This window comes from Sturnus vulgaris, chromosome 4 (genome assembly GCF_052056855.1).
Source record: "Sturnus vulgaris isolate bStuVul1 chromosome 4, bStuVul1.hap1, whole genome shotgun sequence".
In the NCBI taxonomy this organism is placed as follows: Eukaryota; Metazoa; Chordata; class Aves; order Passeriformes; family Sturnidae; genus Sturnus; species Sturnus vulgaris.
Window position 1 is genome coordinate 60,863,761 of NC_142246.1, and position 22,313 is coordinate 60,886,073.

General features: G+C 41.9%; 2 protein-coding genes across 3 annotated transcripts in view; both read right to left on the reverse strand.

Annotated features, from left to right (window-relative positions):
• Nucleotides 1-277: 277 nt before the first annotated feature.
• LOC106855676 (acrosin-like) lies at nt 278-3,097 on the reverse strand. Its single transcript, XM_088164083.1, has 5 exons — nt 3,027-3,097; nt 2,598-2,804; nt 1,998-2,263; nt 1,633-1,778; nt 278-1,156 (listed from the first exon to the last, which is right to left on the reverse strand). Exons 1-5 carry the CDS (start codon nt 3,095-3,097, stop codon nt 470-472), a joined length of 1,377 nt encoding a protein of 458 aa, XP_088020209.1. The 3' UTR covers nt 278-469.
• SLC10A7 (solute carrier family 10 member 7) overlaps nt 2,749-22,313 on the reverse strand; it is a 145,396-nt gene continuing 125,831 nt past the window's right edge. The window contains exons 11-14 of one of the 2 annotated variants that reach the window (XM_088164084.1): nt 17,217-17,362; nt 13,929-13,967; nt 3,751-3,829; nt 2,749-2,804 (exon numbers count right to left, since the gene is read on the reverse strand). In XM_088164084.1, the coding sequence (XP_088020210.1) occupies nt 3,779-3,829; nt 13,929-13,967; nt 17,217-17,362 (236 nt within the window). In that variant the 3' untranslated portion in view covers nt 2,749-2,804; nt 3,751-3,778. Of the gene's footprint in view, nt 2,805-3,750; nt 3,830-10,320; nt 13,968-17,216; nt 17,363-22,313 lie in introns of those variants that run through there. The other variant, XM_088164085.1, reaches the window with a different exon arrangement.

The window sequence follows — 22,313 nt, forward strand, 5'->3', positions numbered from 1 at the left end:
TACCAGGCTCTAGTCACCAACCTGTGTGCCTCAGTGTGCTCCCCCCCAAGGTGTCTGCATGTGGCATTGTCTTCTCCTGTCCTCTTCCTAGCCTTGATGGGCCAGTCTTCTCCATTCTCTGGTGGTTCTGAGCACTCTCCTCTCTGATCAGCCACAATTTCAGCCTTTTGGAGTGATTCCCTTTGTGCCCAAGTGGTCTGGTGCAGCTTCATTTTGCAGGTCCTGGGCAAGGAAGTCCTTGCCTTGCTCAGGAGACCAAATTGGACTGAAAGCACGGTTAACAGCAAACATAGGCAACTTTATTTCAGCAACTAAGTCTGTCAGCATTTGCATACATGCAGAGAAGCAATGTGGGCAGGATAGAGCAGGCCTTTGGCACTGAGACAGCCTTTGGATCAGCAGGCATTGCCTCAGCAGGAAACGGTCATGGTCCCATGGAACCTGCACTGGATCCTGTCCATTCTCCTGCTCAAATTGTATTTCCCAGTAGGTTCTTCAGGAGCTCCTGGACCTTAGTGAAGAATTCCATCAGCTTCTTGAGTGGAAATGGGCAGCTGTTATTCTCTTCCACTGGTGTTGGCATCGAACTTGGCTTCTGAGTGGGCAGTGTTGCTGTCCATGGATTATTAGTGGGGAATGCTGTCGGCAATGGCTTGTGAGTGGGGAATGCTGTTGGCAATGGCTTGAAAGTGGGGAATACTGTCGGCAATGGCTTGTGAGTGGGGAATGCTGTCGGCAATGGCTTGTGAGTGGGGAACGCTGTTGGCAATGGCTTGAAAGTGGGGAACGCTGTTGGCAATGGCTTGAGAGTAGGGAACACTGTTGGCAATGGCTTGAAAGTAGGGAACACTGTTGGCAATGGCTTAAGAGTGGGAGGTGGTCTTGGCCATGGCTTAAGAGTGGGGAGTACTGTTGACCATGGCCTAAGAGTGGGCCATGGAACATTCATATGAACCCAGCCTTCTGATGCTTGAGAATCCTGTACTTGTGGAAGCAGTTCCATCTGGATCAGAATCCACTCATAGAAGTGCTGAACAGAAGTGTATACTCCAGGACGTTTTGCTCTGGCGCAGCCTCTTCCCCAGCTAGTCACACCGACGACCCAAAAGAAGTCAGCGTTGTTGTCCTGGCACATGAGTGGACCCCCGCTGTCACCCTGTAGCAGAGCAGAGAGAGTTAAGGTGGTGTTGGGTGGCCCTTGTCAGCACTGAGGCTGCCTCCTTCTCTCTCACAGCCCCTGCCAGAGCTGTATTCCCAGCAGAGCAAGCCTCTGCTCAGGTGCTGGAGCCTCCAGACGCTTAGCTGGGAGTGGGTTGGGGGTCTATGAAGTCAGGCTGTCTCTTGGCTCTGGACAGTGATCCTGGATGTGCAGAGGACAGATGTTCCAGCATTGGCATCTGGACCTCTGGGCTGCCAAGAGCACTAGCAGGGCTTTCTGGGCAGAGTGCCAGGCCTCTGGTACAAGGGAGGCCCTGGGCTAGGCCCTGCAGATGGGGAATGGGTAGGAAGCCCCAGCAAAGGTGGGGAGCCAGGGCTGAGTGAGCGACTGGCCAGGGAAAGCAGGGGCTGGGCTGTGTTGGGGCGGTGCTGCCTGCGCTGCTGGAGGCTGAGTAACTTGTCACACTCTCCTACCTGGCAGGTGTCAATGCCACCCTCCGGGTAGCCAGCACACAAGTTGTGGGTGTGGATGCTCCCCCCGTACCACTCGCTGCTGTTGCAGATCTGGACACTGATAAGGTGGACCTTGGCCTCCTGTAGGACATCACTTGATGTTTGAGCTGTGAGCATAGAAAGGAATGAGGACCTGGCAGCTTGCTGCCACTTTCCCCATCTGGGGGTGATTCCCTTCCCTAGGGCTTGGCTTTGCTCTGCAGAGGTGCTGGAGCTCTCTGTCCTTGCTGTCTAACTTTAGGGAATGTGCAGCCTGACTCTGCTGTCAGGAAGCCCAACCTGTCCTCCCAGTGTATCGAGCTTGCCCTCCATTTTTGGAAACTCACATCTTGCAGTGGTGGCACCCCAGCCAGCGACATAGCAGGTGTCCAGCTGTCCCACGCTCAGCGTGCCGTTGGGCACACAGACCGGCTGGACGTAGGGGCTGCACTGGACAGGCTCGTTCAGTTCCAGCAGCGCGATGTCATTGCTCTGGTCGGCAGGACTGTATTCCTGGTGAACCAGCAGCCGCTTGATCAGGCGCACCTCAGCCTCAGGGCCCGGCTCGGACAGCTGGGTTGCCCCGATCAGCAGACGCATGGCGCTGATGTTCCTGAAAGCACATGGAGAGAGGGGTGAGGGGAAGCAGAGCCTGGAGCTGTGGCAGCTCAGCAGTGACCAGCCTTCTGCTTCTCAAGGCAGAGGAAAGCAGCACTGTGGAGGCGGTGACTGCTCTAGCGTGCCTCAGGCTCTGGGAATGTCAGCTGGAGCCTGCTAGGAAGTAGTGGCATGTGCCCAGCCTTCTCCTGAGCAATTTCTCAGTTGGGCTCTGCATTGCCCAGGCACTGGGCACACTGCAAAGAAACGGGATGGGAGAAGCATATGGCACTGCTAACAGAGCACCTGCTGATGTTGTGAGGATATCCCTGTTTCCTGCTCCTCCTTACCTGGACTCGGCAAAGCAGTGGGCTGCTGTAAGGACCCACTGTACGCTGATGAGGGACCCTCCACACAGATGCCCCGTGTCTGAAACTGAGGGATCTTGGATGCTGACAAGCCAGGGCCAGGCCCCTTCCTCAGCACTTTTGCCACCCACGACGCGTGTCATGCCTCGCTCATCATCAGAAGTCAAGGGCCGGATCCCACAGCTCCCTCTGCAAGTAGAAAGTCATTTCCATCCTGCTCTGTGGCTTGCTGCTGCTCCAGCAGAAGCTCCGCACAAGGTGTGCAGGGACAGCAGGTGGGAGAAGGCCACGGGGTGTGCGCCTCTCCACAGGGAACTGAGGTTTCCCCATGCTGTGGCCTGGCCACAGAGGACAAGTGGGCCCTCTCTGAAGTGCTGCCCAAGCTCCCTCCCAGAGCCTGGGGCCACTTACTCGCACGTGTTCCACATGGCCTGCACAGGCCTGCATGTGGCCAGCAGGACGAGGAGGAAGAGCAGCAGCATTGCTGCCCGTGGCTCGTGTCAGCTGCGAGAGCGAAGCCTCCGTGCACCAGCACAGCCACAGTGCCCGCGGCGCCCTCAGCCCTGGGCTGATGTCACAGAGCAGCCGGTTCCGTGTTCTCTGCCTCGAGCACAGGGAGCAACATGGAACCGTAGAATGGTTTGGGTCAGAGTGGACCTTAACAACCACCCAGTCCCAACCCCTGCCATGGGCAGGGACATGTCACACCAGACCAGGCTGCCCAGAGCCCCATCCAACTGGGCCTTGAACATTTCCAGGGATGGGGCAACCACGGCTTCTCTGCGCAACCTGTGCCTGTGGCCTCACCACCCTCACAGTCGAGAATTTCTTCCTCATATCTATTCTAAACCTGCTCCCTCACTTTGAAACCATTCCCTCTTGTTCTACCACTATTTGCCCTTATAAAAAATCCCTCTCCAGCTTTTTTGTAGGCACCTGCTTGTGGGATGAGGGTGTGCAGGCCCTGGGGCACAGGGAAGTGCAGATGCATTTGTCAACAAGACAGATAATTTTGCTTTCATTCTTTAAAATATGACAATTTGACTGACTTTTCCTATTATATAGTACTTAAGTAAAAGTCAGTTTGGTCATGTATGTATGGTATTCGGGCCTGTGTATCTAAAATGGAAAATACCTGTGATCCTGTTCTCCAGGATGACTTCTCAGCCACAGTCAGCACTCTCTCTGAAGGACTGTAAAGTGTTAAGTGCTGCCTACAAACAACAAAGCATAGAGAAAACACTGATGAAAATACATGGTATTAAGAAGCATTGAGATATATCTGATAAAATCTGGCTTTGCTTTCCATCCCAACCCACATATTCTGAAAACCTCCTGAAGATCCTTAACCAAACAAACAAAAGAGAAAAGATGTAATCAAAATGGCATCTAAAAATTAACCTGCTGACTGATACAGATGTATACAATTAATATGTGTATATACACATATTATTCTAGCTCCATAGTGCTTTCTACCCCTTTTTGTGTTTTCAGACAGAGCAAGGAAAAGACAGATACAAAGAAAAAAAAAATTAGAAGCTTGAAAAAGAGTCAAAATCTGTGTTTGCAAACCAAATAAAATTTTTGGACACCTCGGTGTTTAAGCACTTTCTTTTCAATGTTGTTAAAAGTTCTTGGTTTTCAGAAAGTACCTGTCCTCCCAGAGTGATGGCTACCTGATGTGTCAGTGCCAGCTGAGCATCTGCCATCATTTCTTATTTTGGGAAATGTAGCCCACATGTGTTTACACGTCTTCAGACTGTCAATCTTTTCCAAGGAGTTGGCAAAAGGTTTGCATCTGCATTGGTTTTACTTATCTGAGTTGTTTTCCCATTCTTATGATCACCTTTATTCTCAGTGAGAGGTTGAATTTCTGGTGTAGTAATATCCATCCACATAAAAATGAGGGCTCAATGCATTTTAAAAGGGAGAGTCATTTAATCATTGATGAAGGTACAATATTCTGAGTAAGTCTTAAAACCACCAGAGGTCACACATGGGTTTTTTCCTTCCACTTTTCCTCTTCCAGCTTTTTTAAAAAAATTGTTAGTTTGCCAGTACAGCTAGATTTTTGATACAACAAGGTAGCTAAACTTCATGCATGGAAAATACTGAAAAATAACTGCATTCAATGTTCAAACAGACCTAATTTAGACAGGGATTCTAAACACATATTTGCCTGTGAAAATTAATGGTGTGCCCAGAATATGAAATGATGCTGGTTTTCATGACTTGGTAAATTTATAATACATCATTTTAGTGACAAACAGGAGAAATGAAAACTATGTTGGTGTTTCTTTGTTGTTGTTTTGGGGGATTTTTTTGTTTGGTTGCTTTTGGGTTGTGGTTTTTTTTTTTTTTGTTTGTTTGGTTGGTTGGTTTTTTTTTGTTGGTTGGTTTTTTTTCCTTTAAGATGGATATGGCCATCAGCATTTGGATAAATCTCATACAATTTTAACTGAGTAATGTCAGCTAGAACCACAACTTCTGCTGCCATAAGTGTCATCTAGAAAGTTTTTTTAGTAAAGATGCTGAACAGATGAATATCTGAATGGGATATATGTCTCATGCTGATTTTAAATTTACTAGAGAAATACAGTCTTCAGTCTTTGGATAAACTACATTGTTCCTGTCTTCTACTTTCAGCCTGTAGCAGCATCCTCTGTGTATGGGTACAAACACTGGTATCTAGGACAGATGTTAAGTACATATTAGTATTTGTTAATTCATACAGTTTAGTGGTATTATGTCTTTCAATTAGTTGAGACATGTTTCAACTCTAAATCAATTCCCAAAACACAATTAAAAAAAAAATCAAGGGTACTTAAAAACTAGTTGGAAGTGAGTGATCAGACTCTTCCATTAATTAGGAAAAAATCAAAGAGATGATGGAATGTGTGCTCCAGAAGCATCAGTGACTGCATCAAATAAGCTTAAATCAACAAAAAGTTAATTAGGTAAACATAATAATTACCTACAGTGTATTCTTGAAAGATAAGAGGAGCACAAAGTATCTATAACTTCCAGAACAGAGGGAACTGAAACAGTGGAAGATGCTGGAATATTTCAGGGTCCTGGGCTATGTGTGACACACAGACAGACAGACACAAAAGGTGTCCAAGTTGAAGATGTTCAACTCCACTGTCAGCTCTGGCTTCTCAGGACACTTGGGCTGCTCCATAATACTGGAGAGGGATAAATAACTGAGCCATTCATTAACATAAACCAGTTACCTCCACTCTCCATGGGTGGTCTAATTCCCAAGAAACTAAGAAACCACTCTTACCAAGAATCCATGTCTGCCAGCTCTCTCATTTTCCAAACTGCAAAAACCCAAACAATAATAAGGCCCAGGACAACCGTCAGTCCAAATTTTTCACTTCAAGTCAAAGGTCTCACTTGACTTTTGATTTTTAAAGGGCAACTATCATAGCTTTTAAGCCATCTGCTGAAGAGATGAATAGCACATTTAGGATCTGCATGATTTATTTGGCAAAGCCTATTAGTTCTTTCTGAAGAAAATTAATAATAATTCTCATCTGTTTGTCAGTGGGAATTTAATGTAGGCTAAAAAGTCACTAAGAGTTTTCTTCAGATGGAAGTCTGTTCAAAACAGAACAAAATAGATGAGTTTGAGAGAAATGCTTAATAAAGTCTTCTTTAAATGAAATCTACTCAAGACTGGACTGTTAATCAAAAGAACATTACTTACCTTACCCAGCATTGCTGTACAGAATCTGGCAGCAAGTTTTAAAAAGGAACCCTTTTCTCTTTCTTTATAGTCATAATTTATAACAGCTGAATTATTGGCCATAAATACTCTTTTCCTTCTACTAATGTATTACGCTTCTGGGATTGTTCAGAGAAAATATTTTGTTACTTTGAGAATAAGCTCCTAAATTGAGGATTCTGGAAAAAAAAATTAAAACACATTCAAAGTAGCAGCTGTTCATAGAATATCACTGTGCCATCCTAAAAGACGAAATTTTATTTTTATTTTCAGTATTAAAAGATAATGAAATTTCTCAATAAATTTATTTTTTAAACATAGGAAGCTGCTGCTTGCCATACACTGGAGCATATTTATACAGATACCAAAATTCAAGGCTCAGATGCAATTGAAATACAAAAATTCAAACGGGATTAATTAGCAGAGGGAGTTTGCTGGTGAAAGTGGAGAATTAGATAAGCAAAATATATTCCTAAAAATATGTGATCAAATTATAGAACATAGAGGATAATGATTTAATATACATCATGATACATGATACATGGAGGAGTTTTTCTATATGTATTACACACCCTACTTTAAAACAAACAAAAAAAACTACCAAAAACTTGTCTGAAAAACTGATACCAGCAAGATTTGAATTTTGTTGGGTTTTTTATATTGCCCTGATAGATAATTAAAATGATATTATTTGGGACATTGATAGGTGATAGTGTAGCTCTTTATGCCTTTTATAATCAGAGAGGTTACATGTTGGTGTTTTGTGTCACAAATAGGCGTTACCGGATTGCAAACACGATACGAGTCGGGCTCTGCTGAGTGCAGCGCGTCTGTTCTGATCCCTGACTCACACAAAATCTCACCTATCACAATTCCCCTATGGTTTTACACCAGGAGAGGCCAGAGGGAGGAAGTTTGTGAGCACAGGATGGCATAGTACTGTGGGATTTGGCTCTGGCTCTGGGAGAGATCCATGCGTGATGCTCACAGACAGCCGAGCTGGAAAGATCCAGGCTTCTCACATTAACACTCCGTGAGCTGCAGCAAAGAGAGTTACCAGATTAGCTGGCTCAAATTGTGTCATACTCTTATTTTTAGCACGCTATTATGCCTCTGGGATATATTTTATTTATCAGGGAATTGGACCAGATAAACAGATGTTGTAGCTGTTTTCTAAAAAAGGGCTTTATGCAACTCGATGTGAGGTACCTGAAAGATTGTATGTTTTGGGGAAGGAGCAGAGTGAATATGTGAGGCAAATATAGTAGTCCTGAGCCACTTCTGGGAAATTACAGTTAATTTTTCCAACAAACAGAGACCTAAAATAGATCAAAAAAGGTTTCTTTGTAATTTTTATAAAGAAAAATAGAGGTCCTCCCAACATTTCTCTAATCTGAAGCAATATTATGAAACAGAACAAGTGAGAATTTGCTGGAGAACTTGCCAAAATATGTCAACAGCAGTATGGGATTGCCCAAAGGACTGACAGTGACTCTAATGGATCCAGCACTGAACTTTAGGTCTGCATCATGTGGATGTTCCCTTCCAGGGGAGCTGCGAGTCCCAACAAAGAACACAAGAACTGTAATTTGCATGGGTTAAGTTGTTCAGTGTCAGTACAAAAAGCTGAGTTCTGCTTCCCCAGGCATCATCTTGGAAGGCTGCCCTGGTTTCTTGGCTACAGGACAGGGTCTCTCAGAGAGCTTGGAGAAGAGATGAGAGCATCATCTTGGTGATGACACCAGGTTCAGTTGGGGACAGCTAACTGGGAGAAGCTAAAAAAACCCCAAAACAACAACAAAAAACCAAAACAACAACAACAACAAAACAACAAAAAAAACCCCAAAACGGGGAAAAAGACATTTTATCACTTCATCAAACAGTGTTGACAAGAAGTGGCAAAACTACACAGGGAAGGCACCAGGAAATAAAACAATTTTTGACATCTTGGGTACGGGCTGTGCAGCAGACAAAGGATTGAAATAGGGGAGGACTGCAGTCACAATGCTAAGGAACAGAGGGAGCATAGAACTGCAAAAGCTTTTGTCAATAGAATTTCATACCCAATTATTGTCACAGGACTCTCAAATTTTATTTCCTGCATTTCTCCTGGCAGAAGGCCAGTTCTCACATGACCTCCATAATTTTTTAATCTTATCAATAAAATTGTCTTTCCTTTAAGGAAGCCCATTTTCTTCCCTTTCAAGGCAGCTGATTTCCCTTAGAAGTTGGAATTATTTCATAAGAGAACTGACCATGAATAGCAAGTTTTCCCTTACAGAGATGAGCCAGTACCAGCATGCCAACATCTGCAAGTCTTTGATTTTGTGACTACTATACTAGATGTAGCCCACCCACACAGGATGCCACCAGGGGCTTTTTTTCCCTTTTTCTTACCTGAGTGACAAATGTTTGTGCCAGTGGCAGTTTGGAGCACAAAGAGTGGATGAGATGCACCAGCATGGGATCCTTAGGAGATGTGTGGCCTCTTCCATGGGCTGCTGCAGCTGCTGGGTACAAGCTTGTGCCTTGGAGCACAGATCACAGTCAGCTCCTAATCTCACACCTGCTTCTGGCTAGGGCTAGCAATAGTCAAAGTTTATCTGAACCTACCAGGCAGCCTAAGAATTCAGTGGTTATTTCGTTATTTAACAAATCCAGGTGTTTCTATCAGCTCAGCAGGGCTCTTTTCTGCATAATAATTCCAAAAGCCTTTGGTTTACCTGCCCTCCCTGCCCCTGACCATGGTCAGAAGGGTAGGTGCCAGGGAGCAAAGCCTGATTCATCGGCAGCTATTGCTCATTTGCTTGTCACTCTATAGGTCACTGGCTGGCAGAAATCTCTGTGGAAATGCATCTAAAAATATTTTGAAAACTCGGTCTCCACTGATGAGAAAATTAAGTGGTGACTCATGCTGCCATCAGCTCCAGACTTGATTACTGCAATTTGATGGACTGAGAAGCTGATGCTCCACCGAGACTACAATTTGCTTAGGGGAGCAGCCGAGAGGCCTCATTGGCATTCCTTGCTTCCAACACATCTCTCTTGTCCCTTTAATCACTAATAAATTTAATTTCACTTCTCACTGAAGATCTCACTCTCCACCTTTCTGGCAAGAGGAACAATCCAGAGGCTGCTTTCATGACCTCTGCTGCAGCTTTAGATGCTAGCACAAAGCAGACTTGCCTGGAGCAATGCCTCCAACCTGCATTTCTGAGTATTGCTTTCTCTAGTCCTGCACAGCTTGTCCATGCAACTCCAGAAGATTCCTTACCATCCCACAGGGTGCTCTCTGTTGAATGAGAATTTTACAGGAATGGGACACCTCAGCTTGGAGGAATTAAAGTCAAAATGCCTCCTCGTAGAAGCCACAGTCTAATGATCACGAGCAATAGTGTGGTTGAAGCAAGAAAATGGTAAAGAGGGGAGCACGTCCCTCTCCTGATATTGCTCTGACAGGATGCTCTAAGTTTCGGTCTGGGAGACTGGGGCTACCCCATGGAAATAGGGACAAAAGAGATTTGGTTTACAAGATGCTAGAAGGGGCAGGCCATCAAATCTAAAGTAAAATGCTCTTCATTTACTCTCATCATGTGCTACATTATCCCTGAGCTTTGTTAGAATGATGGCAGGGCTCTTCAAACAGCTTCCCTGGGGAGACTGCTCTGCAGCTTAACAACCTTGCACTGGAGATGTGCAAGTGTAACCAAGGGCAGAATTTAGTCTCTTGTCTATTTAACGTGTTTGCGAGGGACTGCCTGTGTTCCTGGCACTTTATAATAATAGTAATATAAATGCATTTGGATTATAACCAAATGGAGAAACTATGATTTAGCCCTTTACTGTGTTGTAATTCCCAAATGCATCAACATCTATTTAAGTGCAAAACAGTCTACAGTTTACAAATACAAAGCTGCGATTGTCTGCTGTAAGGGTTCTGTATAAGATTATGATTCAATACAAAACACAATTCAGTGTCTGAAATTTCATTTTTAATGGCAGAATAACATCAAAAAAGTAGCTCTTTCTCCATATGCAGTCTTGCAAAAAAAAAATTGTATCCCAGGGACTTGGCCCTTTCTAGTCATTTCTACATATATAACTGCTCATCTCTTATGCACGTATGCACTCGCACATAAATCAATGTGCTTGCAGACAGACCATATTTCATCTTGCCTTCTAACCTCCCGCTGTCAGGATATTGCCACAGAAAAATGTACACAAATAAAACTAACAGCTCCTTTTTCCCTGACTGCCAGAGTAATGTAGGGGACTACTTCTGTAAAACCAGGCTCCTTTTGCTCCATGAACAAGCACAACTGCACAGCTTCTGCTGAGACTGCCTTTCTACCACATAACCTGTTCACACTTACAAAAGGATCAACGAGAAAAAACACAACCACATCTTTGATTTTAACTACATTAAAATTGTTTCTCTTGATAAGTTACTGGAGTCATCAAAAGCTTTTCAATGTAATGCACAAAAAGGGAAATAAAACATTTGAGTAATTCCACACAAAGTCCTAACATTGCCTGTGACCTCTGAAGTGCTGTTCTATTGTTTGGGTGAGTTCTTTTCCCTCTGCTATCATTGGATGGGATTAGAGAGATGCAGAAATAGGAAGTGTTGATGATCAAGGAAATCTTCATGTTGTAACATGGGCAAAGTTCTCATTTGCCATTAGTTTTATCTGATTATGTTTAATATCAGTTAAATTTAAAGACATGAAGTTGAAAAGATTCACAAGTGCTCTAAGTCTTTACTGAAAACCTGGTTAAGTTCAGTGCATTAGTTTTCAATGGGTGACAACTAGCAGTATTCTGAGGACTTTCCCCAAGTTCATGAAGTATTTCCAGACAGTTAATGGGCTTGCTTTTTTTTTTAAACAAGCAAACAGTTTAAAAGCTCACCCACAAATTAATAAAACAGATAACAGAGGCAAAAATCTGACCTAGGGGATAAATAATTTTATCTTGTTTTCCTGTTAACAGAATTAAATTCAAAACCATTGTTTATTAAAGACATATAACAAGTCATAAAACAAACATCTTAACAGTCTTGACAGAATTGGTGTACACAATTCAGTTTCATTAAGTATGGATTTAAAATACGTATTTCAGTTTAGCTTGATATTCCCTTTAGACCAACACCTCCAACACTCATACACAATATTTAAGCTGCCCCAAAGTAATCAACAAGGACTTTGTAAAGACTCTAACAAAACTACATTGTAAACCAGTTTGAAATATTCTTAAATGTGAAAAAAACCCCAAAAAACAAAGGATGTGTTCAATGGAATCTAAGTTGTTGGAAGTACTGAAAGGCAGAGATTCAGTACACAGAGGTAGCTCAGTAAGGGTACTTGCAGTGTTCTGACTATTTAGCATTGACACAACCACAGTCAGCTACTGTCTGCTTGAACTCTTGCTATATGTTTGAAAAATGGAACACTGCCTCTGGGCCTGTTGTCTCACCATTCAAAACCAACAGAAAGAGTCATCAATATCAGTGGAATTGGGAATAAAGTCTCTATAGTCTCTGGAAATTCAGGTTTATGGAAGCAGAACAAAAAGAAACTGTCCTGAGTTTGGTAGCAGTCCTCTGCTGCAAGCAGGGCTTTTAAACCCAGAGGATTTTTTTCCCATATGGAACCAGTTACCACTTAGAATGCTTAAGGTAGTGGAAACTTGAATTTGGCCCAGGAACTCTCCAGTTCCTTGCAGGCCTGTTGGTGGATTTGCCTGTGCTATCTAGGGATGCACTGATCAAACTGTGAGCTCACTGCCCAGTGGGAAGAGAGCAGAGCCCTGGGGACATGGGCAGTGGACAGTGTCCCTCAGCCTCCTCACCTACTCAGCAGGGAGAGCTTGATCCCCCTCCAGGGCAGGAAAGAATTCAGCATGTGCCACCTCCCATACCTTTGTCACATGGTCCCTTTATTGGTGTGCCAGTTCTGAGCAGGGTGATGCTGTCAGCTCCCCATAGTTTCTCATACAGGTGGCAACAGGGAGTGGCCATCAGGTAAAGCACCGAGGATTGGTACCAGATTACTTTTTCCTGTTGTTCACAGGACTGGAAGTAACAGACCAGGTAAACCAAGCACATTTTTGTCTTAATAAGGCAAAAGGATACGAATTTCACATGCTTATTGTCACATAGAAGATCTTCAGCTTGTGCAAAGGCTTACAGCCTTATCAGAGCTCCGATAATCTACATTTGCTAAAGACTTGCTCTGAGATGTTTGCACTCAGCCACACCTTTAGCTGCAATGTTAACCATGACACACATGGAAGCCCTGCATTTATATTGATCCCACATTGACCTATTCCTTTCCTTACTTAATATTTTAATGCACAATTGCCAGCACCGTTCTTGCAGATGGGCACACCTCCCAGTCTGGACTAGAGCACGTTTCTGAAACCTTCACCTCCCAAACAAAATTTAGTGCTGGCTGCATGTTTAAATATATGCCTGCATTCCTTTCTCTTCAATGCCTAGAAATAGTATTTAGAATTCCTTTTTTATATAAGTTTATTAGAAAGAGTAATATTATTTTTTTTAAAAGTTGTGATTGATTGTCAAATAAGCTAAGATAGCGTTTCTGTTACTATAAGGATCCTTTTAATTCGCAAAAAAAAAAAAAATTATCAATTTTCTTGTCCTCATAAGCTACTATTCATTACCACTGCAGCAATAGAGAAAACATAGCTTGGCTTACTACAATAAAGGCTCTGTTTCAGCATCCTAAATTCTCCATGCATCGCACAGGGGGAAGGAAAAGAAAAAAAGAAAACCAAAAATTTGTGTTCTTCAGGGGCAAATGATGAAAAGATCTCCTAGCTGCAAACACAAATACTTCACTCATAACCCAAACACCAGACCATTTCTTTGAAGAAGCTTATGAGGCATTTAAGATATACAATGGCACAATATCATACAATGGAATTGAAAGAATTTTCTTGAGAAACCATTAACTTTGAAGGAATGTCTAGACAACTGTGTCAACAAATGCAAATAATTCATGCTTTTCAGCTTCTATCCATTGGATGGCCCCATGCTGAGTATACACAAACTCAGAAGAAAAAGGCATGTCACAGTCATATGACTAGGGAGTGTAACAGAGTCACACAGAAATTCAAGTCAATCTCAGAAAAAACCTTCAGAAAGCTCTTCCCCCGGGTATGCCAGCAGTGGGATAGGCTTCTGGTCATTTTGGCTAGTTTAAAACAGAGACTTGCAGCTGCTGCACCCTGGCTCTAAAGCAGGGGCAATGGAAGAACCAGCTGCCAGTCATGACCATTCACTCGGTTAGAAAAATAAACTAAAGGACTCCAAAATACTGTACAACCTCTGGCAGCAACCAACAAAGTGGCTTCTGAAAACAATGCTTTTGCCAAAAATGCATCTGTAAGGCACTTAACAGGTATCTTTTAATATATATATATATATAGATAGATATATATAAAAAAATAAAATATGCACTGAAGCAACATTCACAAAACCCAGCTGTGTCAATTGTCCGTGTGTACAGTATAGTACATATATACATTCACTGTGACACAGGCCATCTCCACAATTATACCTTCACGGGTGCTTTGGGCTGCCTGGTTAATTTCAGTGCCTGTGAACAGGAAACAAAACAGTCACTTTTCTACACCCTTAAAAGACAAGCAACAGCACAAGGTAAGTTTCACATTTGTAAGGGGCAATAAAAAACTGCGTGTACTTCTGAGAGGCTGAGAGAGGAGTCAGCGTGCAGCTGACAGGCTGGGGGTTCTGAGATGAGGGTTTTGTCTCTTATCACAACCTCTGCTCACACAGAGAGCCTTAACACAGCAACCACAAGGACTATGGCTACAGCGCCAGTGAAGGAAGCAGAGATGGGTCTCAGATGCCTTTAAGACAGTGATTGTTTGGACCCCACTCAAACCACTCGTGGCACAGATAGAAGGAGCTTCAGACCCACTTAAGGAAAGACAGCGAAGGAAATTTGTGCCAGCACTTTTGTGTCCCCAGCTTCCTTCCTGGGAAAGGCTCAAAGCCTGCTCAGAGGATAATCACTGCTGCAGTGGTGGATGTCATGCACCTCTGATGTTTATATCTTCCTTTCTGATAAAAGGTAAGAATAAGCCAAAGTCCATCAGTCCAGAGGTGATCTAATGCCAGGGGACACCTGACATCTTTGTAGCTCTATTGTTGCTGAGGAAGAAAGAAACCCCTTTCTTTTCTGATGGCAGGGTCCAGCTCTGTGTTCCTCACAGAGCTGGCCAATTATGGTAGCTGAGCTATTTATTCAATGTGTGACAAAAGTTCAGCTCAGTGCTCATGCTTCCAGTTTGGCAGGAAGCAGCGTCTCTAACTAAGGAGAGAAATGCTTAGAAGGCATTAGGTTTTCAGCTGCTCCTGTACAGCAGTGTGGTCACTGGGCAGGATGCTGGCTATTGGTGTGCTCAGCAGCAAAAAAAGCTCTGTGTCTCCTTAAGTGGGACAAATTGGCCCAGATGAGAGGAAATTAGAGAAATTAGCAAATTCTTGAAATTTGGAACCTCTGTTTTTCTGAAGTCTTTTGGGTGAAGAGCCCTGACAGACTGGCATTTTTCTCACTTCTAGTTTCCAGCAGGTTGGCTAAACAAGCAATTTGCAGTCTGAGAGATGCCTGATGGGGCTTCTTATTGTAGATATTAACCTTTAATATTGTACACTTAAAGCTTGTAAGCACTGCTTGAAAATCACTCCAGCACAAATGTAAACCCTTAAAAAAACCCCAAACCTTTAAAAATAAATGGGCTATATTCCTCTCAGAAACACCAGCATTTAACTATTGTTAAATCCAGCCCTTTGAGATTAGTCTTTTGGATATTATTCAGCAAGAGACTTTGGAGAGAGAGACATCATTCCACACTTTGTTTGGGGAAACAATTTTTTTAACTTTGTAGTTTGGCAGATTCTGCTGCCATATTTACAAAGTAGAAATACCTTAGTGTAGATGAACCTCTAAATATTTAAATTCAATTTCATACAACCCGATCACATGTACTATCATAATTAAGTAAGAATGTCACTGCAGTTGAATACTGTGACTGGATAACTGCCTCCCCCTGCAAGAGAGATGCCAAAATGAAGCCAAGGTGTTTGTAGAAAATAAACATCAAGGGTGATGATGACATGTTTATTTTCAAAGCAGGAGACCATTATCCAGTCACAACATTCGCTTCTATTATACTTATTGCAACTGTACCAGACCCAACCTCATTGATTTTTTTCAAAGCGTAATTAAAATAACATTTGTGAATAATACAGAAGACCAACTGAAGAAACTGCTGCAACAGAACAACAATCCCCCAAAGTGGTTCTACAGTGGCATTACAGTCTGCTTAGCACAGGAGGTTTATTTGATGCTTAATGAATAAGAAACTAGTGCTGGTGAACTGTAAATCTCTCCAGTACTGATTGACTGTTCTGATGCTCTGTTTAAAGGCTGTTTTAACTTGCAGCAGCTGACAGCAGCCCCTAAAGGCCATTACTGCCCTGAGAATCAGCAAGGTCTGGATGAGCTCCAGCCCCACTTCTGAGATGCTGAAGAAAAGTCAGCATTGCAGGGATTCTTCTGTCACCAGAAGCATTAACTTTAGGCTGTCTTTCTACAGGAATAGCATGGAATTTTCTTTATACTACCAGTAAAGTCTCCTGATAATTTCTGATTAATGATTTTCAGACTGATAGGTAATTGCAACTAGATTCTCAGACTTTCATTTTCAGGTACTCAGACCAGTATATATTAAGAAGGTCTGATTTCTGAACATAGTTTCTGAAAACTGAGAGTTTTCCTGCTTTTTACAGTTCAGGTAACACATGAAAACCACTGATTTGGGGAATTTTAACATTCAAGATAGCAAGGTTACTGTAGTGGTGTGAAGCTGTAAAATGACAGCCACTGGGTTTTGCTGAAAATTGGAAATATGAGTGTTATCAATAAAATTTCTCCACTGCTAAGTGAAGAATGCAGGGTAGTGATGGAGCTGAGCTTCCCAGAGTAGGTCTCAACCATCAGTGAAAATGGCTGCCAAAGATTGCTTCAGCTTCTGCAGTTTCTTGATCTTTATTATTTCAGGACATTCAAAGACAGCATTAAAGTTGATTTCATGGACTAGCTTTTTGCAGGGTGGTTATTCTGAGGACCTGACTAAAACCACTACAATTATTTCACATAGATCACAGAATGGCTGTCAGGTGTCAATACCTTCAATTTGTACTGAAATAAGCATAATTTGAATCAGTGATGTTGATTCCAAACCCTCCAGATTGTAGTCTATAATCCTACAAGTTATTCCATGCCTTAATTTTGGCATGAAATGGGATGCCCCAGACTGCTGTAGACTTCTTGCTATTGTAAAGGGTGACCCAAGATGGGGGGGGGGGGAGGGGAAAAAAAAGTTTTCATCCTCTTTAATCCAGTTCAGAAAGTGTCCTTATTTTACCTCATTTCCCCAGCTCTCATGCCAGCCAACACATCTTTGTCACTTCTCCATAAAGGAGATCCAAAGCTGTGATTATTAGTCAGCTAATGGATGGAGACATTCTTATGGGGCATAGTCTGAATTCATAATTTCAATGAATTAGTGATTTGAATTAACCATAGAGATCTAAATTCAAGCTTTGAACTTTTCCAAAGTCTTTTCAATCGCCTTTTCAAGTGGGATAAAGTTCTGCACTTTTAATTTGATATTGCCATGATTACCATTTATAGAGGAAGCAAGGAAATAGAAAAATCCCTATTATAAAAGGAACTCCAGGAGTTTAGGACATGTGTTTAAGTATTTTTCCCCTCACAATACAGTTGCAATTATAAATCAAATCCAACAATTCTTACCTTTTGCCTAGAAAGCATCCAGGATTTTATCGTTGGTACCAACAGACTGCCAAGAAGGATCTGAGCAGGATGATAGATGAGCAAGGGGACAGAAATTAAGGACAGGTGTTCATAACCTGCAAATACTATCTTCAGCATGGGAATCCCTGCAGGCAGAAAAACAGGAGACACTTTCACCTCAGACTCTGAGCTCCAGACAAAAGCAAAGCATTTTATGTTGAACTGACATTTCACAAAAAAAAAAAAAAAAGCCAAAACAAACTGTTTTATATATTAAAAATCCAACCCAAATGAGCAAGAACATGGAAACAAAAAATACATGGCAGAGGAAGTTGTGTGGCAGAAAGGGAGGAGTAGGGAATGCCATAAAAGATCTTTTCTAATTAGGCTAATATTGCAGTAAATAAAAACTGCTGCTGAAGACTTGATATAAAATACATTCTGCTATAGCATGACTGTTCAGTTGCTGAGCACAGTTCTGAACTGCTTATTCACTCCTTCCTCTCACTATGTTTGTATGATTGTCCTCCACCAACATGCCCAACTCCTGCTTGTAACCTTTGCAACCTTTTGTTGGTCTGTTCTCCACTGGAGGAAGGTCATATTTTCCTGGTACGTTCCCTCCAGCTGGTGAGCACCCAAATGAGAGCCTTCCCTGCTTTGACTGATCCATGAGACAGAAAAGGTTTAGTCAGCTGGGTGAGCAATATGAAGTGATCCTGCCCACGAAGAGTTAGGCAGCAGCTGGAGTACAGAAGTTGCTGGATGCTGGAAGAAGTGAGTGCTAAGACCTAGAGATGGGCCATTTGTCCTAAGAGCTGGGATTTGCACTCAACAGTGCTAATTCTATCAGACATCTCTGTGCACAATCTTCCTGCTTGATGATGTGATATATAAAGATAAGTTTTATTCACTTCTGCAGTAATGAAACCAATTTTGCCTACTTTGAACACATTACTGTTCAAAATTATCTGCTTAAATCTTGGAACTTTGCTACCATGCTCCACAAAGTGCAGGTGTGGGCAAAACCTGCAACCAGCTCTGTCTTGCCTGCCCAGATATTTGCACAGCTTCCAACAAGAGCAGCTGTGATTCCACAGGAGCCTCCTGAGAATGCACCTTATTTTCTCTCTCATCTTAAATGTCACTCTAGGAATCCTTTGCTGGCATCAACCTTGAAGTGAAGCAGACTACACACAGTTTTCACAGCTCATCCAAGTGTCTCATAGAATCACAGATTGGTTTGGGTTGGAAGGGACCTCAAAGCCCATCTTGTTCCAGCCCCTGGCCACAGGGACACCTTCCACCAGACCAGGCTGCTCCAATCCCCATCCACCCTGGCTCTGCCTTGTCTCCTTTCTCAGTAATGACAAAACACTGAGCTTTGTGCCACATACCCTCCATTTCCCCAGGAGGAGATGTTTCAGATCAAAAAAGCTGTCATATTTACGGAAACTTTTCATTACATCTTGGATAAACTCCCATTCTCAACACCATTTCAGGTTTCCTTTAATAAAGCTGATGCCTCCCTATGTGAGCAAACAGCTTATTTGTTGAATATTACCACTTCACCAGTGCCTCACTATTGTTGACACCTGTGTAGGCTTGCTGAAATCTTCATGTTATCACAGCACCATTTCTTGTAATTATTATTATTAGTTTCATCACATTACACCACTAAAAATCTCATGCCTGTGCTAGTAACCTTTACCTATGTGTGTATTTGAAGGGATGGATTAAATCAAATAAATAAAAGCTTGCATGCTTTATTTCAGAATTATAATTACCTTCAAAACAACATCATAGACATATCATACAATCGCTTATTATTAAGACTAATTTCTGTGGCTTGGGAATAAATAGCATTTAGACAGAAATTAAATGGGCATTTTCATCATATTAGGGCATGTAATTTACCCCAAATGCCCATCACACTGTTTTTGCAAACAGATAAAGGTTTTATTGCCAGTTTCCACATCTCAAATTGACACTCGTGGGTCCTTTTCTGTTTTCTAATCATAGAAAAATACACTAGAGTCTCAGACTATGAACATGCTGTATTTCTGTTTGTAAGACAGTACCTGGTGTTTTGGTAGTGCAATTTCATCCACAGATCCAAAAATATTTTAGAAAGCTGAAGAGGGCTCCTACAGAGAATCAGAAACACTACAATGACTAGCCTAAGATCACACAGAAACTAATGTCAGAGACATGAACAGAATACGTCCAAAATGACTGAGATAGGCTTTACACTACTGTATATTTTCTGAAAGAAATATAAGAAATTCCAGCCTGAAAGGTAAATTCTCTAGAGGAAAACTATTTCTGTAAACTAGGAAAAGAAAGTTGTCAAAAATAAATACAAAATACTATAATTAGCGTGACAATATAATTAGATCACTGGGTAGAATGAGGTTCTTAATTCACAGCTTGTTTAAATACATGTCACAACAACAGGTTCCTGGAAGCTACTCATGTGCAATTAAAGTTCCTATTATTTACCAGGAAATGCTAACTGGTGAAAAGAAGTAATAATAATCATTTTTGCAGGTAAGAATTAGTCCAATGGAAAGAAAAAAACCCCAACCTTGTTGCCTTTATGAACTTTCTGATCTCTATAATTCCAACTTTGCCAGTATGCAACTCTCTCAGAAAATATTTCGTGACAGAGATCCCCACAGTGTAGTCACAAACACTTGTGTCAGTAACGTTACCACACGGCTAAACTAAACAGCGTGAGTTTTATTTAGTTTTTAAAATGCCATCTAAACTTTTTAGTAGCAATATGTAGTAGATGCAAGGATCAGTATGACTGCTAATGTTTTCCAAACATATAAAACCCATGCAAATACCTAATTAGGAAAAACATGCCCTAATAGTTACTTTTACCTCTTTTAAAAAGAAACACTAAAACAACTACATTTTTCTCATATATATGTGTATATAAATATACAGACATAAACACTTGGGAAAAAAACAAACACTGAAGCTTCATGCCACAAACACCCATTCATGCTGCTGTGGTTTATGGAGTTACAAGCTTCCAGCAACCTGGTTCAACTCTCTGCCAGACTCTCACTCACTAAATCTCATGAGACCTGAATAACAAAGTTCTCTTCTGTGCTTTGGTGCTACGCTGCTCAGCTTTGCTCAAAGTGGGGCTTTAACAAGCATCCCATCCTCCTCCAAGAAAGGAGTGAGGTGGGACAGCAGAACCTCATCTATCTAGAACTACACAGAGCTGCAGCAGAAGGGAGAAAACCCAAAGATTTTTCTACAGGTATCCCTTTCAAACAAGATCATTGGTACTCCCAGCTTTTTACCTCAAATTTCCTTCTTCCCCTTTGTTTGGGAATGTTTCTCCTACCAGTGTTCCCATCTTCCTCCTTGTTCTTAGGCCCTGGTATTCAGAGGCTCTTTTTCTCTTTGTATTTTCTCCCTTCCTCCTTTCCCCTCCTCCTCTCCCATGCTTCCAGCCTCTGAGGGTTTGCTTCTCAAGACCTTTGATTCTACTCCTTGTAGCCATGTAAGTTTTGGGTACTTCCACTAAAATCACTCAGCTCCACTAAGGGTAGGGGCACCAACATCACAGTCCCACTGCAGCTGAGAGAAGAAGACAGGCCTGTGACAGGGAGCACATTTCATTTTTCTCCCTTTTTTGTGTCCCTCACTCAGCTCTTCTTTTTCCACATTAAGCACTTTGCAAACCTGAGGAAAGAAGGGAAACACTGTTTATCCATGACCTTCAACAGCAGCAGGGAAGGGTGAGAGGACTGCTCTAGGAAATAGGAAAGCCCTCTTTGCTCTCCATCGCTCCAGGGTGTTCCAGTTTGGCTCCAAGGCTGTAGGTTATCAGCCCTGGCCAAAGGACACAGCTTCTCTAATAATCTGCTCAACTGAAAGCTATTTAATCCTTCCCCCAGTCTGCACCCAGTATAGCCTCCCACATCCTCATTTCCTAAAAGGCCCATGAAAATATTATGCTGTGCTTCACTACATTTAGTTAACTGTAAAATAATAATAATAAAAAACCCTAAAAGATTTGAAGGTATTTTTAAGATAATTTAAATATAGGACTCTTTTCATCTAGCTATCACTGCAGTAATATAAATGAAGCAAATTAATTTTAATGCTCCAAGGTACTGATTCTGTGTCACTGTCACTGACAGGATCCAACTAGACTTTATGAGATGGCATTTGACTTTATGGAAGTGAGCACTATGCACGCATTTACAATTTTACAGGGACTTTAAGCTGTCATGCTGAAAAATGTTTATAAAACATTAATCAAAAAATGCCTCTTTAATACAATGCATTGTCTGAAAGATGTTAGAAGGCACATATTGTAAATGGATTCTTTTTCTGACTAAAGTAATTTCTACCAAAAGCCTTTCCCCACTGCTATACAAGTACACAGTGTGGAGAGATAAAGAGCACTTTCTCAGCACATTACTACCTGATCCAAACACTTGGGAAATCACTAATGTACAGCATGCCATATTTCCATGTCACACATGACACATTTGTCTAAAATTACCCAACAGAGTTTGACATTGCAGCATATTCCTTAGCAGAGCTTTCAACTGACATCTGCCAAGTAAGAACTTCAAGTAGGAGCTTTCTTCTTCTAACAAGCAAGTAAGAGTTTTCTTTTATCCTATACCCATGATGGAAATGATAAAACAATAAGTACTGGAAATCAGAGGGTTTTTTCTATTTTAATATGTTTATTTTATGCTTGCTGGATGTGTAAGCTCCCCTTATAGCACTGTTTCATCATTTGCTGTTTTCTATCACATTGCACTGGGTTCAGAGAACTTAATAGAACATTTTTATTGCCACCAAAACACAGGCCATTATCTCTCACACCCAAAGCAGAATTATTGCTAGTGCTCTACTTCCATAATTCACTGTATAGGTTTTTTCCCTTCAATGTCTTCATAACAAACAATTTATCCTAAACCTTTATTGCCTACATTGCTGAAACACATTCCACATCACAAAACATTGCAGCATTTCTTCTCAGGAAAAGAGATTTGGGGCAAAACAAAGACGTCATCCTAGGGCTATGGAACCATCAGGCATTCAGGAATCAGA

What these genes read in the sequence shown, in the direction of transcription:
- LOC106855676 (XM_088164083.1), bottom strand. Translation starts at nt 3,097, where the DNA reads ATGCTGCTGCTCTTCCTCCTCGTCCTGCTGGCCACATGCAGGCCTGTG. An exon ending in CACTGCTTTGCCGAGTCCAG is followed by an intron (nt 2,264 to 2,597) that starts GTAAGGAGGAGC and finishes ATGTGCTTTCAG; the next exon opens with GAACATCAGCGCCATGCGTC. An exon ending in GTGGCATTGACACCTGCCAG is followed by an intron (nt 1,157 to 1,632) that starts GTAGGAGAGTGT and finishes GCTCTGCTACAG; the next exon opens with GGTGACAGCGGGGGTCCACT.